A 20737-nucleotide genomic window follows, 5' to 3' on the forward strand; every position below is an offset into this window, starting at 1 on the left:
AGTATGTCTTCTGTGATCTCAGTCCGGACCTGGGGAGGACATTGGGAGGACACATTCTCAAGACTTGAACAAGGAACAGTGGAGTGAGACACTTGAGTGGACCTAAAAAGGTAAGACTGATGACAGATGACAGAGCGATGATTGTTGTTTGCATCTGGCGAAGAAAACACCTCAAAAGTTTACAGCGAAATTATCCTTTCGTGGATACATCGTTAAAGGTGCTATAACACGTTTGTTTGTATATGTGTGTGATTTGATATCTACTTTAGAAAAAGTGAACAAGTGTGTATAGATATATGTCTCTCTATATGTGTGTGTGTGAGAGAGAGAGAGAGAGGGATTTTTCTTTTGGAGAGTGAGGCATCAATTGACTAAAGGATCCCGCACTTAGGGAAATCATTTAGTTAAAGAACTTTGTGAAAACAAATGAATTTTTGTTTACAAGTAAAGGCCTGTATACAAAAAATGCAATTTAAATGTCCCACTGAGTAATTTATTTGATGATTTTTGACAGACAAGTGATTGATTATTGTTTTGAATTTTTTTATTATAGAAATAAATGTGACTATAATTATAATGTAGATATAAATAAAAGTGTAATGTAAATGCTGATATTTGTTCCATTCATCAGCGACATTTATCACTGTAACAGAGCCGGCAGCTGATGGTTGTCCATGTTTGTCTATGTCCATGATCTGTGGAGCGACGACTCGATAATTTGTCGATGGAAATACTTTTGTGATTTTTACTGTAGTCACCCACTCATCTGATTGAGATGACGATTGTCTCTGTCAGGGTGATCGGTGGACACATGTGAGGATGTGACTGATGACGATGCAGAAGGAATATGCGCCGACCTTGCAGGTATTAATCTTTGGTGCCAACCATTCCAAGAAACCGAGTGTTTTCAGTCAAAGACAGTTGTAAACACTTTTATTTACAGCTTTTTACAATGATTACTTGCCGACACACTCACAAATCGGCAACACACAGGAAGCTACCCGAGTAGCGACTCCCAGGGTACACATTCAAACTGAATCGTCAGGCTTTGACTCGCCTGTGACTGACTAAAGAATATTTGTAAACTTACAACTGTCGCCTAGCGACACAACAATGAGCCTCGTGACATTCTTTGTGGACTCAATGGCCTGAGCACCCCGAGCACAGTCATTAAAATGAGCTTAGTTGTGTAATTCAAACCTTCCTGTGTACCTCCCCCAACCAACCATATTCATAGAAACCTCAGAGAGCAGTGTTTCCAGTGATGTACCCGCCTGTCACAGTCCACCCTGTCATTGACAGACAGCAACCTGTTGGCAGACCTCCCCTCCCTGTGTCACGCCATTGGGACAAGGACAGGGACCTTTGAAGAAACTTGTCTGGTGATAAAAGACAGACTTCAACATCACAGGACAGATTGTTTGTCGGCATAGCTCCATACCACACTTCACTTCTCTGGCTCAGTAGTAGGGCCGACATTTCTATCCTGACTTGCTGAGTAGTCTGCTGGAAATGTCTCAGGGTAGGTTTATATGTCTACTTGTCTGTTTGTGTGCATCCTGCCTGCGTGCATGTGCAGTGTTTGTATATGTGTACCTTTGTGTATTTTCTGGTAACCTGTGCTTTTGTGTACTGTGTACATCTTCAAGATGTCGCCTGCATTAAGAAAAATTAGCAGGATTTATAAAAATGAGATCAGATGTTTCCAGTACTTTAATGAAATAAACAGTACACGAGTGGCAAGGTTTTTATTACAGCTAAACGCTAAAAGCCTATCACACATAGCAAAGTCATTTCAAAGGTTTGTAGTAACATAAATAGCCATTGCCATGTTACTGGTACATACATAAATGTAGATATCGTCAAAACAAAATCTCCTCAGCTTAGTCTCTAACGATAAACATAACACGGATGGAGTACAAAAACATTTTTTTTCTCATCGTTTTCGTCATTTACCAGAAGAAGTGCTCCGTTTCCTGCTTGTTGGGAAAACCGGTTGTGGAAAAAGTTCGAGCGGGAACACAGTTCTAGGTGAGAACCTGTTTGACAGTGACATGTCCTTTGAGTCCGTCACCAGCACCTGCACGTTGAGGACCGGCACCCGCAATGGCACTACCATCGAGGTAGGAGTGCCGTACTCACCCCCTAGTCTGCTTTGTAGCTCCTACATTTATAGATACAGTAAAACAAAAACCACTGGTTATAGTCGTTCTTGACATGAAAACATCTACTGAAGGATGTATAGACAGAGAGACTGATGGACAGAACGCCCTGAGACACAAGTTGTAATGACATACGTTGACCGTTTCATGCTCTCGGTCCTGCTAAGTGCAATGTTCTGACTGAAACCTTATCTTACGTGTGATGATGTGTTGATGTTTATGAAAATGTTAACTTCTCTCAATAATATGTGTAGGAAGCTTTTGAAGCGGATGCTACAAGGGCTTTATGAGATCACACAGACGTTCCTTTGTTTTCCTACACACTAATGGCAGTTTTCGCCAGACTTGAAACATTGACCCGGGTAATTGAGCACGTGGGTGGCAGTATGATGTCACTCACTATACACATTAACATAATTCTACTACTCCTTCCCTGTATGTGAATGTGTCTGGACTTACAGATCATGGACTCGCCGGGTCTGTTCGACACCTCAAGGACGCACGAGGAGGTGGCTGCTGACGTGGTTCAAGCCGTTGCCTGCATGCACCCGGGACCCACGGCCGTGCTGTACGTCATCATGTTAGGCAGTCGCTACACGGAGGAGGAGGCCGGGGTGTACGAGAGGCTAAAGGCTCTCCTTGACCCCGACGTGACCCAGTACACCATCATCCTCTTCACGCGAGGCGACGACCTGACGAAAAGGAAGAGAAGCATCCAAGATGTCCTTTCTACGGTCCCTGAACATCTCCGCAAGGTCCTCGATGAGTGCGGCCACCGCTACGTGGTCTTCGACAACATGGCAGACGACAAACAGCCGCAGGTGGAGCAGCTGATGGAGGAGGTGCGCAGACTGAGGGAGGCGCATGGCGGCAAACCTTACACGTGTCCCAAGTACGGAGAGGTCGGCGAGAAGATGGAGAAGGAGGTGGCTAGGAGACTGCAGAAGGTGGAGGAGGAGGAGGTGAAGAGAAAGAAGTATGTACAGGAGCTGGAGGAGAATATGAAGAAGGCAGAAGAAAAAATAGAGAGAGAAAAACAAGAATTTGAGAGAAGAGAAAGGGAGAGAGAAGAACAAATAAAGAAGAACGAGGTCGAGAGAGCCAAGCAGCTGGAAGCCATGATGGAGGCCTTGAAACAACAGCAGCTCAACGCTGAGCGGACGCACCTACAGGACATGTTATATAGCCAGAGATTGGAAGAAGAGAGGAAGCATCAGGTACAGGAGATAGAACAAAAGAGGAAAGAAAAAATAGCATCTTTAGAGGAGCGACAACAGAAGTTACAGGAGCTGTACGACAAGCAGCTGGAGGCGGAGAGAGAGGCTGGCAGACACCGTAGGATGCACCACCACCCACACATGCGGCACCACCCAGAGATGCGACATCACCACCCACACATGCATCACCACCCAGAGATGCGGAAGCCGATGGGTCATCACCATGGTCCACCCAGAGGTGGCGGGGACTGTGCAGTTCAGTAAGGTACCCAGACCCTGGGTCAGGCTAACACTTGCAGCAAGGCTGGACACATGTACACAGACAATAGACTCATGGACTGGACTGAGACCAACACTTTTCTTTTCCTGTGTACAATTTTAATACATTTGACATAAATCTACTAACTCAAGATAGGTAGTGAATAAATTCTGAGTTAAAGATTATTAGAGAAAGAAATATGCTCAACAGCGCGTTTACTTAGGACGATTCTTGTATTGTGTAGCCAAGATTTTACTCGGAAATATACATGAATATTTTCCCCTTTCTAATTTGTTATTGTTATTGTTTAATTATGATTTTTCTCTAAATATATCATTTTTGTTAGCTTTGAAGAAATTTCCACTTTAACATCTTACACGCTGCTGTCATCTTAGACGACTATCGTGTCCTTAATTTTCATCAGACAAACCTGACACCGAGCCGGGCCAGGGGGATGAGGGGCCTGGGAGGCAGGCTGTCTGACACAAGTATGACTGAAAGAAAATGTCGAATTTAAATGCTGGGTCACAAAATAGTTTTCTCCCTTTCTCTCTTTGTCTCTGTCTGTCAGCATCCCTCTCTCCACTGTCTTTACTGAAAACTTTTCTTAAAATCCTTTCATCCGAAATCAAAATCTTATTTTATTTGAGATGAAAATCTTTTTCTGTACTTGTCAATAAAATAATTAGTTTATCAGCAAAACCGATATAAGCATTACAAACTTTTTACAAACTATTCCCTTTAATGCTCTAATCGTTGCCAGAAGTCGATTCTCACATAGAATATTGGTGGCAGCCCTGTCCTCACATGTACTGAAAAACTGACAAACACCTCACGTCCTCTTCTACAGGGCTCTACTATTTCACTGTTACAATTTCACTGTTATCAGAACCATCCGACTATTTTGTCTGTAAACAAGGCTGTCAGCAGGTGCTGGGAGAGTGCAGGTGCCGCTACAGGCTGGTGGAAGACACGCAGACAGACAACAATTTGCAGGTCAAAAAAAAAAATCAACACACAAGGATGTTGTAATATATAAAATAGGACACTAACGTGTGTGTTCAAGAACTAGAACAGAAAAACACAAATCAGTTGCGATGAAATCAATCTAAATTTGAAATATATGAAAAGAAGAAAACCCTAAGAAAATACAGCGAGCACAACAAGAACAGGCTCTGTGAAGAAAGAGAGTGGCGGGAAGAGCGAGCGAGATTGAGAGAGAGAAAGAGAGAAAGATAGAGAGAAGGTATGTTTCTGAGAAATGAGGGCTCTGGTGGTTTCCCAGAAACAAGCGCTGACTGCCAGGACATGTTCACATGTCGCCATGCTGTGTGGTGCACCAAGCAGCCAAAGTCTGTTTTCGGGAAATCACCAACACGTCCTGCAGGATGCGATCCCGGACATGGGAGGGACAGAGGGCGGACACACTCAGAAGGAACAATGACACAAGTCACTTGAGATGATAAAAAGGTTATGCTGACGAAACCAAGTTACAGTGGTGATTGCTGTTTGTATTCTGCCAGGCAAACACAAGATTGGAGAGATATTCTTCATTATTCCAGGGATCATAACACACTCGTGTGTGTGAGAGAGAGAACATGTTATTTGTATAATAAAATGTTTTGCTCCTTTCAACATTCTTAGACCTAGAACCCTACTACTATTGTGACTATAAGTGTATACATGTACAAAGCTCCTCAATCAAGTAAAGATTCGAAGTAATCTAGATGCTATATGACCATATACATGTCAGCAAGACAGACAGAGTCATACACAGAGGAGGCAGGCAGACAATCCTACACACAGAGAAAGAAATGAATTCAAGCAATCAAGAAAGAAATAATAAAAAAATTGAATACAGAAAGAAAGACTTGAAGTAACGGAAGCTGGAAACTTGGGCTGTCTACAGACTCAGTGCCAAGTAAGAAGGTGTCATCGCCCTCCACTCTATGACCTAAGAGTTCACCGCTGATCACGTGACCACCACGTCAGACACAAATGTCGGCGGAAACTGGCGGCTGACTTGGAATCTAGTCACTGATGTGCTGATGAAGGGAACTTCCGCCATCTCTCACTTATAAGTCCGCTCACATCCACGAAACACGAGCCTGTTTGTTGTCACAGTTTGACACACTCTGACTGAAACTTTCTGGTGAACATGGAGCGAGGTAAGAGTTTGTCTCTGAGCAGATGCCTGGGGATGCTTGTGTTTGCAAACGTGAAGTATTCATAGAAATCTATGTGTGCTGAATATATTTGTGTCTCTCAATGTGTTGTGCATAGAGAACACTACATGTGTAGTCGCTAAAAAGAGTCAAAATTCAAACAATTTTGTGAAACAGAAGTGAGCAGCTTACAGCGCCCACTACATGCAAGAAGGATGCACTTCAATCCTATCTACTACAAAAACAGATAAAAATAATTATTACAAATTTCTATCTTTGACTACTGAAAGTATTTTCAATGTTAGTAATCACGTATAAAATAATTTTCAAAACCCATGTGAAAGTTTAGGAAATAAAGTTTATCGGTTTTTGTAATGAATTACGATGGTTAACATATTTATGTCACACCTCTTTCAAGCTCCATGTTTCCTGACAAACATTGCTTGATATATTTCAGCCGGAGAAGTGTTTCGCCTCTTGCTGGTTGGGAAGACGGGATGTGGAAAAAGTTCAACCGGAAACACAATTCTGGTGAGGACGTCTTCCACAGCGACGTGACCTTTGACTCGGTCACCAGCACCTGTACTCTAAGGCGTGGCACGCGCAATGGCACTACCATCGAGGTAGGAGTGGCCTTTATCCACCCTATGTCTAACTCCAGTCTTTCAACCCACCCTTAAGTCCGGAAGAAAATGTTTACTCAGGGTTCTGTAAGGTTTCTTTAAGCTGATCAGCAGCTACCTGGGACAGGACGCACTGATAGACAGAGGGAAGGACAGAGAACGTACTCCAAGTAAAGTAGGGTTATGACCCTGCCCAGTCCAGTGGGTTGCATCAGCATCACCTTAGTGAGTTCATACTATGTATAAGAAATAAAATGAGACATTATAAGAAACCTGTATTCTAAACGACAGATGACTTAAATTGAAAGGTTTTTACTTACAAGTATTTCACTAGTGCAGGTATACTGAATATGCATTTTATACTTTGGAATTGTTCAAACCATAGTTGTACACCTGTCTGTAAAATTAAGCAGACATGTTTTCTAATGTACACAGAACGCGGTGAATAGCTCGTGCTGTCCATAAAGGTAGATTATGCCATATAATTAATATAATTACTAATATAACTTGTCCTCGTCCTAGATCATGGACTCTCGCGGGCTGTTTGACACCCAGGTGTCTCAGGAGGAACTAGCTGCTGACGTCATTAAAGCCGTGACCTCCATGCACCCAGGACCTGACGTCATCGTCTACGTGCTGATGGTCGGCAGCCGTTACACGGAGGAGGAGGTGGGCGTGTACACGCGACTCAAGATGCTGCTAGACGAGGAGGTCACAAAGTTCATGCTGGTGGTCTTCACGAGGGGAGATGCTCTGAGACGAGCCAACAAGACGATGGAGGACGTGCTGGCCTCGGCTCCACCTCACCTGGCACAGGTGCTACAGGAGTGCGGGGGCCGCTACGTGGTGTTGGACAACACGGTGACAGACAACACCTCGCAGGTAGACGAGCTTCTCCAGGCAGCGCGGAGGATCAAAGCGGAAAATGGCGGAGCATCGTACGTGTGCCCCAAATACGCCAGTGAAGGACGTACGTTGGAGGAAGATGTCAGCAGACGACTGATGGAAGCAGAGAGAAACGAGATGAGAAATAAAATGTGTGTCCAAGAACTGGAGCAGAAGCAGAAGGAAGCAGAAGTGGCTGCAGCAAAAGCTAAAGAGGAACTGGAGGAGAGGAGCAGGGCGAGGGAGCGAGAACTGGCAGAGGAGGCCCGCAGGCGGGAGGCAGAGATGGAGGAGCTGACCGCGAGACTGAGGGAGCAGCGGGCCCGGGAGGAGCAGCAGCGGCGGGAGGCGGAGGCGTATCGCCAGAGGCTAGAGAGGGAGCAGAGGGAGCAGGCGGAGCGACTGGCGGCAGAGAGGCGGCGAGAGAGGGAGGAGGCGGAGCGGAGGGCGCGAGAGGTTCAGCAGTTGCTACAGCAACGACTACGGGAGGAGGAGGCCGAGCGACAGCGACGTCAGCAGCTGCACGAGCAGCAGATGTGGGCCCTCCGTCAGCAGGCCGCGAGCTACAGAGCCAACAGCGCAGCGACTGTCGCATCCTATGAGAGACGGACAGTGGAGTTTAGTGTCAGACAGACACATTGCCTGTAACAACTCACGTGTAGGATCCTAGACACTGCACATATTTAGATATCAATGTGAATACAGTAATAAAGCACGGACAGGTGTGGCTATAAAATATAATACACCTACCTAGCAATACACTAGTTGTGAAAATGTTATTTCTTACCATAGTTGTCTTTCATTACTTGTCTGTTTGGTTGTTTATCCTTCCCTTCCCCCCTCCGTTCGTATGCTGTCCATGTCTCGTTGTTATCTCAGGCGCTGAGAGCATGCTCCTATTGACGGTGACCACGCATTAGATAAATTATTATTAGCTCTCCAGAATACACAAAACAGAAAACAAACAAATATCGTGTACCAAAGAACTCTAGCCACATAGCGGGTACACACCACTCACCACTTTAAAATCTTTCAACCACTACTCGGGGTCTTGAGCTGATTTCGTAAACCAAGTGTGTTAATAAGTCTGATAAACTTGACTAACAGCTGTAGATAGTAACATTGTCACCACGCCAATCTCTTTGTGCGTTTCTCGCTGTGTAGTTGTAGTATGAATGGACATTTCGGTTAATCAGGTTAATTATAGGATGGTCTCTAACGGTTCATCCCGATGTCTGTCATCTCCCAGTCAAAAGACATGTCCACCTTTACTGACTGGTAGTCGGGGTGAAGGTTCACGACTTCGTAGCTTGCTTGCATTGAGTGGTCAGGGTGGGTGTGGAGAGAGAAAGAAAGAAGAGATAAGACCATTGATTCACTTTCGTGCAAAGGTGACGTCATCGATATGCAGGTCATGTGACCCGTGTTCACTCCTACAGAACTGTGTATTAATCATGGTCTGTGACTCACGTGCTTGTTTCCAGTTGACACAACTCGTACCTGTACAGCCTGAGGACAGACCAGTGGGAGAGACGTGTGCTGTTTGTAATGAGAAAAGACTAGGGGAGATCAGACGATTGTTCAACCGCAGATAACACTTGTTGATAAACAGCAGGGATCGAATCCCGTGTCACGATAACAGGTCATCACTCATATCAGTGCTCCTACACTTTTTTAGTATTTGATTTAGAAGACTGAAGACTGGCTTCTCGTAGTGAACAGCAATCAGTTGTCTTCACCTTGTTTGTCTGCGTGTTGCTACACAAATGTCGCACGGTAAATGTTTATCAGGTATGTAGATGTGATTGTTTACTAGAGTTTTTAAATCGAAGCAATAGCACAGACAATTCCATTAAAGCCTTCGATTACCTGCACAACTCAGCATCTGTTTAATTCTGTAACAAAACATTTTAGCTGTTGTCTTGTAAAGTATTTGTGGGTTGAATGTGAGTCCGTTGACTCGCTCGTGCCCAGTGAGACATAATAAAAGTCTTCCACTGATTACTGGCAGTAAACACTACAGGATGTTTAACAACTGTTGTTGATTGTGTTTGTCTTACACCGGACCATGGAGCCTGAAGATGGGCCTACCACCAATTCCTGCCAATTAAATGTTTGGGTTTTTTGTTTTGTTTTTTTGCGGTGTGGGCCAATGAGAATTTGCTTTCGTCGGAAAAGTGATGTTTGTGTACAAAATCGCTGAAGGGATTGTAAATAAAGATGTTTTGAATGAGTACAATCTGAAGTGTCTGCTTAAATTTCTTACTCACTTCACTTGATATCCACAAGGATGAATGATTGATGACATCGTTACATCACGTGTTCACAGTACAAGATAGATTGCAATGAGCTTTACATGCTTGTGTTTCTCTTCTGAACTTTGTAGAAAGGAAAAGATATCTTTACTGTCTATTGTTGGTAAAGAAAAGATGAGATTTCCACCTACAAGTGTTCGCCTAACATTTACTTGGATGAGGACGTGAGCTTTAACTGGGGAAACATGTTTTTCATCCTTTGTTATGGTTAAAAACGTTTTTATAGAAAATATTTTACTTTACATTTGTCTTAGCTTTTTTTTGCTATTTAGACCAGTCGCTACGGTTCCTGCTTGTCGGGAAAACTGGATCCGGCAAAAAATCCACTGGAAACACAATATTGGGAGAACATCTCTTTGACAGCAATACAGACAGGTCCTCGGACACTGCCACCTGTACTCTACGCCGGCAAGAGTGTAAAGGGAGAATTGTTGAAGTAAGTCCGTCCTCTCTCTCCTTACAGACTTACTTGTTTGTACAGTGATGTTACAACACACTAACACAATCACTAGTATACATACTGGAACAAACACTCACAGATTATGACAGGGTGCCTGCTGACCTGTGTACACGTGTCGTGTGTATACATCAGCGTTGCACTGATCACCTCGATTCCCTCAAAAGATGAGTTCATGTGTCATCCTGCTCCTGTTTGCTGGATAATTAAAGTTATATCACTAAACTGTGTTGTGAAATAAAGAATTATAGCTTGACTTTACTCCCTCTACATTCTGCTAACATCCCTTTTCCTTATCTATTAAATTTTCCAGTTCTCTCATTTTTTGAGCAAGGTTTTTGGGAATAATACATTTTTTAAATAGTAGTTGTTATTGAAAAATGTTGATTTAGGGATACATTAAAAAAGGACTAGTCAACGTTCTGAATTATGTTTGCTCAACTGCGTGTACCACAGCACAGGTGGTACAAGATGCCGCCATGTTCTGCATTTAAGTGACGTCATTTGCATTGGCGTCCAACCAGTCTTCCAGCAGCCCTCGTCTTTTTGTCTGTTAAACTACTGGATACAACTCATAAATTAGAATTAGTTTGTGTTCCAATGGAAATACATTGCTACCCAGAGCTGTGTTTAGAGCCCTACTGTAAAGTAAACAATAACACCCTCTGAGTACTATTTTGACGATTTTATGACGATTCTCAAAGGTTTTCATATATTAAACCTTTTTGTCAAGGAGATAGAGGACCTTCGCAAAGTCATCTAACTGGAGAAACAATGTAGACATGAGAACTATTAATGTTAATGTTGTAAACTGAAACAGTGATGTGATGTGATGTGAAATGACGTTTCTCTACAGGTCATGGACTCGCCGGGTCTGTTCGACACAAGAAGGAAGCACGAGGAGGTGGCGGCGGATGTTGTTCAAGCCCTCGCCTGCTTGCATCCGGGCATCACAGCCATACTCTACGTCATCATGCTGGGTACCCGCTACATGGAGGACGACACTAAAGTCTACAACAGGCTGAAGGCTTTGTTAGACACACGTGTAACCCAGTACATGATCATTATCTTCACACGCGGTGACGACCTGAACAAGAAAAAGAAGACCATCGATGAAATGTTGCTCAAGGCCCCCGAAGGTCTCCACACGGTCCTGAGGGAGTGCGACAACCGCCACGTGGTGTTTGACAACATGGCTGACAACAAGCAGTCGCAGGTGGAGCAGTTGCTGGAGGTGGTACACAAGATGAGTCTGGCTCATGGCGGGAAACCTTACACGTGTCCTAAGTACACTGACATCGGTAAAAAAGTGGAGGAGGAGGTGTCGAGGAAAATGCAAGAGGTGGAGAAAAAAGAAGTCAAGTCAACTACGTACGAGCTCAAACTTTTAACGGAGACGAAGGAAATACAAGTGCAGGCGGAAAAAGAAAACAATGAAATCGAGAAAAGAGAAATTTATCTGCAGCAAAAAGAAATGGAAATAGAGAATCAAAGAAAAGAACTTGAAATAAAGGAAGAGGAGATGAGAAAGAAAGATCAGGAAATACAAATGAAAATGAAGCAAATAGAAGAGAAAGCGGACAAACAAAGAAAGGAATTTGAGAGAAAGGAAGAGAGAGACAAACGAATGAGAGAGAAAGCTCAGGAAATACAAGAGAAAATGAAGCAGATGGAAGAGAAAGCGGAGAAACAAAGAAAAGCATTTGAAAAAAAGGAAGAAGAAAGAAATGAGCAAATGAGAAAGAATGAGTTGGAAAGGGAGAAACAGCTGAAGTCCTTGATGGAATCCTTAGACAAGCAGCAGCTCAGTGCTGAGAGGGTGGAGCAGGAGATGAAGACATTTCGACAGGAAGCAAGAAAGAGCGAGGGAGAAAGAGCGGAGAGAGATGGAGCAGGAGAGGGAAAGAGAAAGACAAGGTGTAGAGAACATACAGCAGCAGGTGGAGATGACACGGCGATACGAGGAGCGTCTGGAGGACGAACGTCAGGCGAGAACAGTTCGAGAAGATCATCACCAGAGTCAGATACAGAAGCTGCTGGACGACATAGCAGATCGTGAAAATGAGAAGCAGAGGATGAAGAAGATGATAGATGAGCGAGAGAAGCTGCATCAGACGGAGCTGAAGGAGCTCAAGCGCAGACTGGACGACGCCATCTACAGCAGTTCGTGTGTTCTTCTATGATCTGAGGAAAATTATTATCGATACTTACAGGAAGCTTAGTTGGAGAACAAAGCACACTCCTAACTTCACACAACTGTATGAAATAGACATTTAAAACAGATTATTAGTTGCGAGGAAACTAATTCTGAAATTCATTACTGTGCGTCCCTAGAGAGAGCGAGCAACCGGACAAGGAGAGAGAGAGAGTTACATTCTCCATTTTAACAGATTATTGAGAATTGAAAAACAACATGTAAGTTTGGTAAGGAAGGACAAGTCATCGTGATGTAATTTAATGTCGGTGGGGAACAACAACACAGCGTGCACACAGTCACAGTATTGAGGTTTGTTTTATACCGAGGTGTACATGTTTTACTCACAACAATTTGTTGTGTACTTTGTGTTGTCAGGCATAGTAAAGACATTTTGTTTATCAACTCTTGGAGCTTCTAAATGTTATCCTATTAATATCGGATATGTTATACTTTTATTTGTATTGTAAACATTAATTTGGATACAAAAAATAGTTAAAGAAGTGATTAATGTAAAAAGAAAAGGACTGTTTACAGTTATAGATATCATTAAACTTGTTTGTTGTCTGCCAACAATTCTAATAATGTGATATTATTAGGTTTTTAGTGTCAATTACCCATGGTAAAGGTATATTTCAATACAGGTACCACAGTTCAACAAATCAACCATGTTTTCTTCTAGACAAAAAACCCCCAAAAAACCAGAATGTCAGTTGAGATTTGACTATGAGAAAGAACGAAAGTTCAGCGACGGTTTATACTTTGACATGAACAGGCCTAGGTTATTTTAAATTTGAATGTTTTTCAATTTGAGTATCGTCAGCAAACAAATGAATAATTGTGGCGACGGGAAACAAAACAAAGGTAAAAGAGTTCACCAAAGCAAGAAAAGGCGAACGTCGTCAAGGTCCTGCGTTGCAGTAATCAGCCACCCGTAAAATCGCGAGTATTTGTTTCAATGATCCAATCCTTGATCTGCAAAAGAGCAGAGAGGGCAATGATTGGCAAGACCTGGGCAAGGAGCGGTGTAGTGTTACCAAAGTAAGCCAAAGCACTGGTATATATACTGGTAACATTATACAGGGTGCTTCGGTTTCTCTTTCTCCTTTAGAAGATTAGACCGAGATTTCTTTCTTGAGCAGGCATAATGACACAATAGTGTGTGTGTGTGTGCGCGTGAATTTATTGTCTGGGAGTAAAGGGGTATACTTGTGTTTTGTGGTTGGTGTTGAGAGAAACACGCAAATATTATGGTGCACGTGTGCTTAAATACAAAATAAACCCCACCAAAAAACAACAAAAACCCAACTATACTTATAACTTTGAAAGACGATGTAGAGAGAGATGAGAACTTTTGATATTATCTGTTGAGTTTCACTTTGCAATACATTGTTTTGGTTGCTGTGAGGCAGTTACATGTCACCAGTCCTGTCTTGTTACGTTTACTTGTCATGTGATTATTACATCCCGTTTGTCTGTCTGTCAATCCGTTGCTGACTTTTTTGTTTATATTGTGCATGCATAGCTAAACTATATACAAATGGAAAAATAAACTAAAAAACAAACAAGCCCTCACACCTGCGCAGCTCTTTTAATTTCATAGCAGCTAGTGAGAGGAGTCGCCATTGTATCCTGTAAGCCATGTCGCACGTTACCGTGACAGTACGGGTGAATGATTTCTTCTCCTTTCTCAGGAGTGCTGCTGAGAAAAAAGAAGTGAAGCTGGAGATTTTCCCAAAAATGACATTCAAAAGCCTCGCATAAAAACAGTATAAAAACCCTCCCCAAAACCAGGCGTTAAGTTTTCTCATATGTCAGTACATTAGAACTTTATTATAAGTAGGATATGAAGCTTGCATTTTGTTGTGAAGGAAGTCTAGTCCCTCCTCTTGGCCTTGTATTCACCTTGAAATATTCTAGCACAGAGGCGTAAACCTTTATTAGATGGCTATATGAAAATTAAATCCAAATTGGGAAGACATTTTATTACTTTGAGCGCTAAACCCTCCATTAATTCTTCGCCGTAAACGTTTTTTCCTTTGCATTCAGTAAACTATTTTTACTGTGATGTCTTACCTAACGAGAGGCGTGCTTATAAAACTAAACATCATAAAGGTTTTCGGAAAACATTAAGTTTTTTAATGTGTAAGTGCTTGCGCACTTTATTCTGGTGTAGGTATGTATATAAGACTGGGATGTGCAGCGACCACATAATAGTTGCTACAGCTCTGTGACATCGTGTGGAGATAGTCGGGCACAATGGCTATGAGCAAGCCCTCCGCAGGTGGGTGTCTTTTTGTTTTTATGTATTTTGTACAGTTTAACTTTAAAATTGCTAAGAATGCAACATTGCTTGTCATTTATGTTATAATATTTTGTGTTCATATTGTATCGTTTAATAACTGTGTTTGCCTATGTCAGAGAGATCGTGACGATTTTGTGCCCCAAGATATTGTCCCGTTTGTCATGTGTAGCGATGGTTTATAAAACATAATGATCTATATTACTTCACACAGCCTTTGCTCACCGTATTATTTTACCAACATCTTGGCGCTACAAGAAAGCGCATAATACATGCAAGATTTTATTTCGTGGTAACACCCATCATTACTGGACAGTTTAAAAAGATAGAAATGAGCATGTACACGTATTTTAGTTTAACTTTTTCATAGTGTTCTTTTGTCACCTGAACAGATCAGACACTTCGTTTTCTACTCGTCGGGAAAACTGGGTCCGGCAAAAGTTCAACGGGAAACACAATATTTGGAGAAGAACTCTTTGACAGCGACTTGAACTTTGCCTCCGTCACTAGCACCTGTACTCTTCGCCGTAAAGAGTATAATGGGACACTGATTGAGGTTAGTGTATGCTTTTCTTTGTAAGACATCTATTGTCGCGTTCCACCCCCAGTGGCTGCGGAAGCACGCGCACAGCCGCTCACACAGCCGGTCAGACACGCACAGACACTCGGCTGGAGGCGGGCAGCGACTTACCTCTCGAAACCCGTGCACGGCACAAACCACGACAAAGACGGGAAAAACGATACAAGCACGCAATTTAATAACAAATATAAACACGAATACACATACACCCACACACACCCACAGAAAACCGGATCAAAAAATACACCTACGAGTACTCGTCAAATAAATATAAAAAGCACAGGGGACTGCCTCCACGTAAAGAGGTTACAAATAAAATACACACACACAGCAGAGAAAATACAAAGTGCACTGCGACACAGCACAGTCAGTGTCTGCTCAAAGTGTTCGTAGAATCAACGGAAACACCAGTCTTCTTCTCCTCCAGCTGGCCCCCCCTCCCTCCTCGCGTCCAGGTACGAGAGGTGGGTAGGCCGCTGGTCACGTGAACCCCTGCTCGCCGGTCCTAACCCTGGCTGCTCCACTTAAGGCTGGCCACACACCCGCGCAGCGAGGTCACGTGTTCACACGCCGATGAGATGACGTGGGTACAGGGTGGCTGGTTGACACAATGGCGGATGAGACGTCAACGACGAAGAACACATAGAGTCTGTCGAACACGAGGAAGATGCGAAATACGAAGACGTTGCAAAATATGGCGAACATGTAGAACAGATAAAAGCCTGTAGAAAAAAAAAACCAAAAACAATTCCTACAATAAACAGGCAGCTCTTCCACAACTGCACAGTTTCTACACACATATTCTAGCACACGTATATGCATGTGACCGTTACAGCGCCGGTCCTAAAGCATACAAATCCATTTAATAAAACACGGGTGCGCGCCACATGCGCTGCGACCCGGCCAATACAAAAGCCATTCTAACCGGACACAAGTCTTACACTCAAAAAAAAAAAAAAAAAAAAAAATCGTGAACATAGTCATTAACATATAAAGATCAACCCATTCACACTCCAATCCAACTAAAGGCCCCATAGACTGGAAACGTGTAGAACTCAAAAAGAAATGGACTCTACTAACCCAAATCGGCTTGTGATGGTACCCGACGGTCAGCTGCCCTCCACAACAGGAATGGCAGAAACTCTCCCGTGGAAATCCGCGGACACTTTCCAAGGGAAACTCACATGGCCTGGGTAAAACGGCGCAGACTACACTGCCCAATTGGCCCGGCCTCCCGCCGTCCTTTCAGACACAACACGCTCCTCTCTCCACCGAGCCCAGGTCAGAACTGCCATGAGGGACGCTGCTCTCTGGGGTCACTTCCTGTCGCCCAGGGGCTGTGACCAATCGTCAGCGCCCACGACACCCAGCCCATGCCAAGGCGCGTGAACGCTTTTCACGCCAAAAACCTTGGACACGGGAAGGGAGGGCCCGACCAGTGCACCCCCAAAGCTCCCACCGGCAGCACACAGCACTCAAGCCGACGTCACGTGACGTAGCAAGAGCGTGACGTAAGACACGGCTACGGTCAGCGGGAGAAGGCCTTGACCCTTTTCCCCGCGAACTGTACAAAAAACAGCCGTCAACCGTCGTCTGCTGTGAGCTGCCTTACTGAACAGGAGCGTCCCCAGGCGCTGACAGAAGGGCCGAAATCGTGATACGCGACATGGGACAGTGACATTACAATATGCAAACGCCATTATTTGATACATATTAAGAAAGAACCCTGTATTATACATACAATTAAACTTATATTACTATTAACATGTAAAATTTTTTTTACAACAAACGTCTTTAACGGTTGCCAATTGTACACTAGTAAAAAGACCTAAGACAAAGCACAAATAATATTGCCAGACCTACACCAGCTTTGGTGCCCATTTAGATGACTCCTCAGTTAACAATGCTGATAAGGTTCTTTCCTTGCACTCCTTTGTCCTGTATAACCCTGACCCATCTGACTTTCATTAACCCTGAAAGATTTATTTACGGGTGTCATGGTTACAATTTTGGCAATTTTGGAGCGCCTAGGTGCCACTCCTTCGTAGGCGAGTCCCTCTGACGTATTAGTGTCGGGTTTACCAATGTATACCACTAGCCACGATAGGTCGCAATCACAGGGGATTAAAATCACCACGGAAAAAAGCAGGGTAATACTAAACACCGTTTTCCCGAAAAGGTCGATTTGTGATTGAACAACGAGCAACCGGAAGAGGTTCAGTCCTTCAAATACCTCCTCGCGACCATCACCAGAGAGGGTGACAGCACGGAGGATGTTCATCAGAGGACCATAGCCGCAACAGCAGCAATGACTAGAGTGAACAAAATTAGGAACAGAAAAAGCATCTCGTTTGTTACCAAATTAGGCTTTACAAGACTGTCGTTGTCCTCATTGTGCTGAACGGCTGTGAGTCTTGGACACTTGCTCACAGATAAAGAACAAAGATAACATCGTCCGAGATGAAAAGCTATAGGAGATTGGTATGTATCTCTTATAGAAGGGAAAAGACGAACGAATTCGTGAGTTACCTGGTTCGCAGTCTGGTGGGTCCCCAGGTAACTCTGCTCACAGTCGTGAGGCGGCAAAAATTGAAGTGCTTTGGACATGTCATCCGGCACGATGCTCTACCGATTGTGTTGCAAAGTACTGTCGAAGGAAAAAAAGAAGAGTGGGCAAGCAGAAGAAACTCTGGGCTAGCAGCGTGAAGGATTGGACACGTGTGTTGAGCGGCAAGATGACCGATTGTGGCCAGTGGTAGAGATTCGTAAACCGGACACTAATACATCAGAAGGACTCGCCTACGACGCTCCAAATACTATCCAGTCACTTTCCCAGAATGCTCCACTTTAGTTTCGTTAAACTAACGCATATTACGTCATAAATTAGAGTTAGTTTGTGTTCCAATGGAAAACATTACAAAAACAATACGGATTTCATAAATTGACCTAGAGGTCATTAAGCAACCCACAGTTAGAACTCTTTATCCGAATATTGAAACACAGATGTACAATTGGAAAATTTAATGAATGTTTAAAAATAAACGAAGAAGTGTTTGCTAAACACTGGCTTATGTATTATGCATCTGTGAGAGATAATAAATGCTATATATATATAAACATTCAGAACATCAGTATCCTTCTTGTAAAACTTTATGTTGCATTCGCTTTTATTTTATTTTCACCTTCAATCAGGTTTGAAAACCCAAAACGATCGCTGTTTCACTGATGCTTCCAGAGGGATCAAAATGATTTAACCAAAGTTTTATTGTATTGAAACCCGCTTTGTTAAGGAGACAGGCCTTCACAAAGTCGCCTAAATCTAGAATCTTGAACTAATAGTGATAGTGTTGTCATGACAGCAAACTGATATCGTGACTTTGAAATGATTTCTCTCATCAGGTCATGGACTCGCCGGGTCTCTTCGACAACAAAAGAAAGGAAGAAGAGGTGGCTGCGGATGTTGTTCAAGCCCTCGCCTGCTTGCACCCGGGCATCACAGCCGTGCTGTACGTCATCATGCTGGGTACCCGCTACACTGAGGAGGACACTGAAGTCTACGACAGGCTGAAGGCTTTGTTGGACCCACGTGTAACTCAGTACACGATCCTTATCTTCACACGTGGTGACGACCTGAAGAAGAAAACCAAGACCATCGATGAAATGTTGCTCCAGGCCCCTGAAGGTCTCCGCACGGTCCTGAGGGAGTGCGACAACCGCCACGTGTTATTTGACAACATGGCTGACAACAAGCAGTCGCAGGTGGAGCAGTTGCTGGAGGTGGTACACAAGATGAGTCTGGCTCATGGCGGGGAACCTTACACGTGTCCTAAGTACAGTGACATCGGTAAAAAGGTGGAGGAGGAGGAGGTGGCGAGCAGAATGCAAGAGGTGGAGGAGAGAGAGGTCAAGGACACTACGTACGAGCTCAAACTTTTGACGGAAACGAAAGAAGCACAAGAAAAGGGGGAGAGAGAAAAGAAAGAACTCGAGGAAAGGGAGAAGGAGATGCAGGCACAGATTGAGCAAATGCAAGTGGAAATACAGAAACAAAGAAAAGAATTTCAAAGAAAGGAAAACGAGAGAGACGAAGAAATGAGGAAGAAAGAAAAAGAAATGCAAATGAAATTGAAGCAAATAGAAGAGGAAGCGAAGAATCAAAAAAGTAAATTTGAAAAAATGGAAAAGGTGAAAGACGAACAGATGAAAAAGGAAGTACAAGAAATGCAAATGAAAATTAAGCGAATGGAAGAAGAAGCAATTAGAAGAAATAACGAGTTTGAGAGAAAGGAAAAGGAAAGAAATAAGCAAATGAGACAGAAGGAATTGGAAAGGGAGAAAGAACTGAAATTCTTTAAGGTAGCGTTAGACAAGCAGCAGCTCAGTGCTGAGCGGATGGAGCAGGAGATGAAGAAATTTCGACAAGAAGCAGAAACAGCGAGAGAGAAAAAGCGAAAAGAGATGGAGCAGCAAAGGAAAAGAGAAAGACAAGCTGTAGAGAACATACAGCAGCAGATGGAGAAGACGACACAGCAGCACGAGGAGTGTCCGGCGTACGAACGTCAGGCGAGAAAAGTTCGGGAAGATAAGAATCAAAGGGGGATGATCAAGCTGGAGAAAGAAAGAAGATATCGAGAAGATCGGTATCAGAAAAAGATGAAGAAAATGGAGGAGGAGAGAAAAGACCGGGAATATGAGTTTCAGACTCAGATACAAAATATGGAGAAAGAGAAGAAAGAACGGGAAGATCGGCATCAGAAGGACATGAAGAGGCTAAAGGCATGTCAAGAAACAAAGCTTGAGAGCCAGAGAGATGAAATGGAGAAGCGGTATAAGGCGGAGCTGCAAAAGCTAAAGGATGAAATGGCCAAGAGCAGGTGTGTTGTTCAATGACTTTCCTTGATTCTGAGATTAGGATTTGTTAAGAACAACAGTGAAAAGAAACTTACAGGAAGTCTTTCTAGAGAACACTGTCACACTTCTCATTGAATTCACACAACTGCATAAAATATACTTGTGTCAACCACATTATTACTGAGAAAAGCAGTTCGGAAAAACAGTTACAGAGAATAAATAGGCCGTTATAATTATATAATATAATAGTGTTTAAATATGAGATTAGGCTATTTGTGATTTAATAAGGAGTGTTGTTCATAGGAATGTTATTACCATGGGAATCCCATGGGATGGGATGGGACAGCACACATTTGTATTTCCCATGGTAGTCGATACTTGATATTGTAAAATAAATTTACGCTGAAATCTGCAGTTGCGTAAGTAAATTATTGGAAAAATGAACTTAGATTTCCACTGATAAGAAGTGCGAAATTGTTTTGGCCGTACCAGCAGTGTTGTCCATAGGAATGTTATTACCTTGGAAACGTCCCATGGGATGGGATGTGATAGAACAGGCATAAATTGCCATGGAATGGGATGGGATGGGATAGAAAAAAATGTCCCATGAACAAACCTGTTAATAAGGCTGTGAGGTGTTTAATGAGGACTGTAATCTGTAATCAGCGTTAATCTTGTTAGTAACAATGTCAGTCAGTTCGTGTGGAAACAATTCATCAGAGATTAC

The 20737-nt window shown here is 43.2% G+C and overlaps 3 protein-coding genes across 5 annotated transcripts; all 3 read left to right on the plus strand.

The window, feature by feature from the left end:
• The first annotated feature begins 971 nt into the window (after positions 1-971).
• On the plus strand, positions 972-4648 carry LOC112558754 (GTPase IMAP family member 7-like). Of its 3 annotated transcripts, XM_025229401.1 has the most exons (4): positions 972-1522; positions 1960-2123; positions 2624-3538; positions 3578-4648. In XM_025229401.1, the coding sequence occupies exons 1-4, from the start codon at positions 1513-1515 to the stop codon at positions 3641-3643; spliced, it is 1155 nt and encodes a 384-aa protein (XP_025085186.1). In that variant the 5' UTR covers positions 972-1512; the 3' UTR covers positions 3644-4648. The 3 variants fall into 3 exon arrangements, with proteins under 3 accessions (XP_025085186.1, XP_025085184.1, XP_025085185.1); XM_025229399.1 differs by having other exon boundaries at positions 973-1522; positions 2624-4648; XM_025229400.1 differs by having other exon boundaries at positions 973-1522; positions 1963-2123; positions 2624-4648.
• A 962-nt stretch (positions 4649-5610) lies between these two features.
• LOC112559683 (trichohyalin-like) lies at positions 5611-20232 on the plus strand. Its single transcript, XM_025231016.1, has 8 exons — positions 5611-5806; positions 6261-6426; positions 6949-7955; positions 9990-10062; positions 10940-11454; positions 11933-12246; positions 14972-15135; positions 18559-20232. The coding sequence occupies exons 2-8, from the start codon at positions 6301-6303 to the stop codon at positions 20047-20049; spliced, it is 3690 nt and encodes a 1229-aa protein (XP_025086801.1). The 5' UTR covers positions 5611-5806; positions 6261-6300; the 3' UTR covers positions 20050-20232.
• Positions 7956-12967, plus strand: LOC112558753 (GTPase IMAP family member 7-like). Its single transcript, XM_025229398.1, has 3 exons — positions 7956-9102; positions 9899-10062; positions 10940-12967. Exons 1-3 carry the CDS (start codon positions 9078-9080, stop codon positions 12140-12142), a joined length of 1392 nt encoding a protein of 463 aa, XP_025085183.1. The 5' UTR covers positions 7956-9077; the 3' UTR covers positions 12143-12967.
• Positions 20233-20737: the final 505 nt, after the last annotated feature.

Source organism: Pomacea canaliculata, linkage group LG3 (assembly GCF_003073045.1).
Source record: "Pomacea canaliculata isolate SZHN2017 linkage group LG3, ASM307304v1, whole genome shotgun sequence".
Classification (NCBI taxonomy): domain Eukaryota; kingdom Metazoa; phylum Mollusca; class Gastropoda; order Architaenioglossa; family Ampullariidae; genus Pomacea; species Pomacea canaliculata.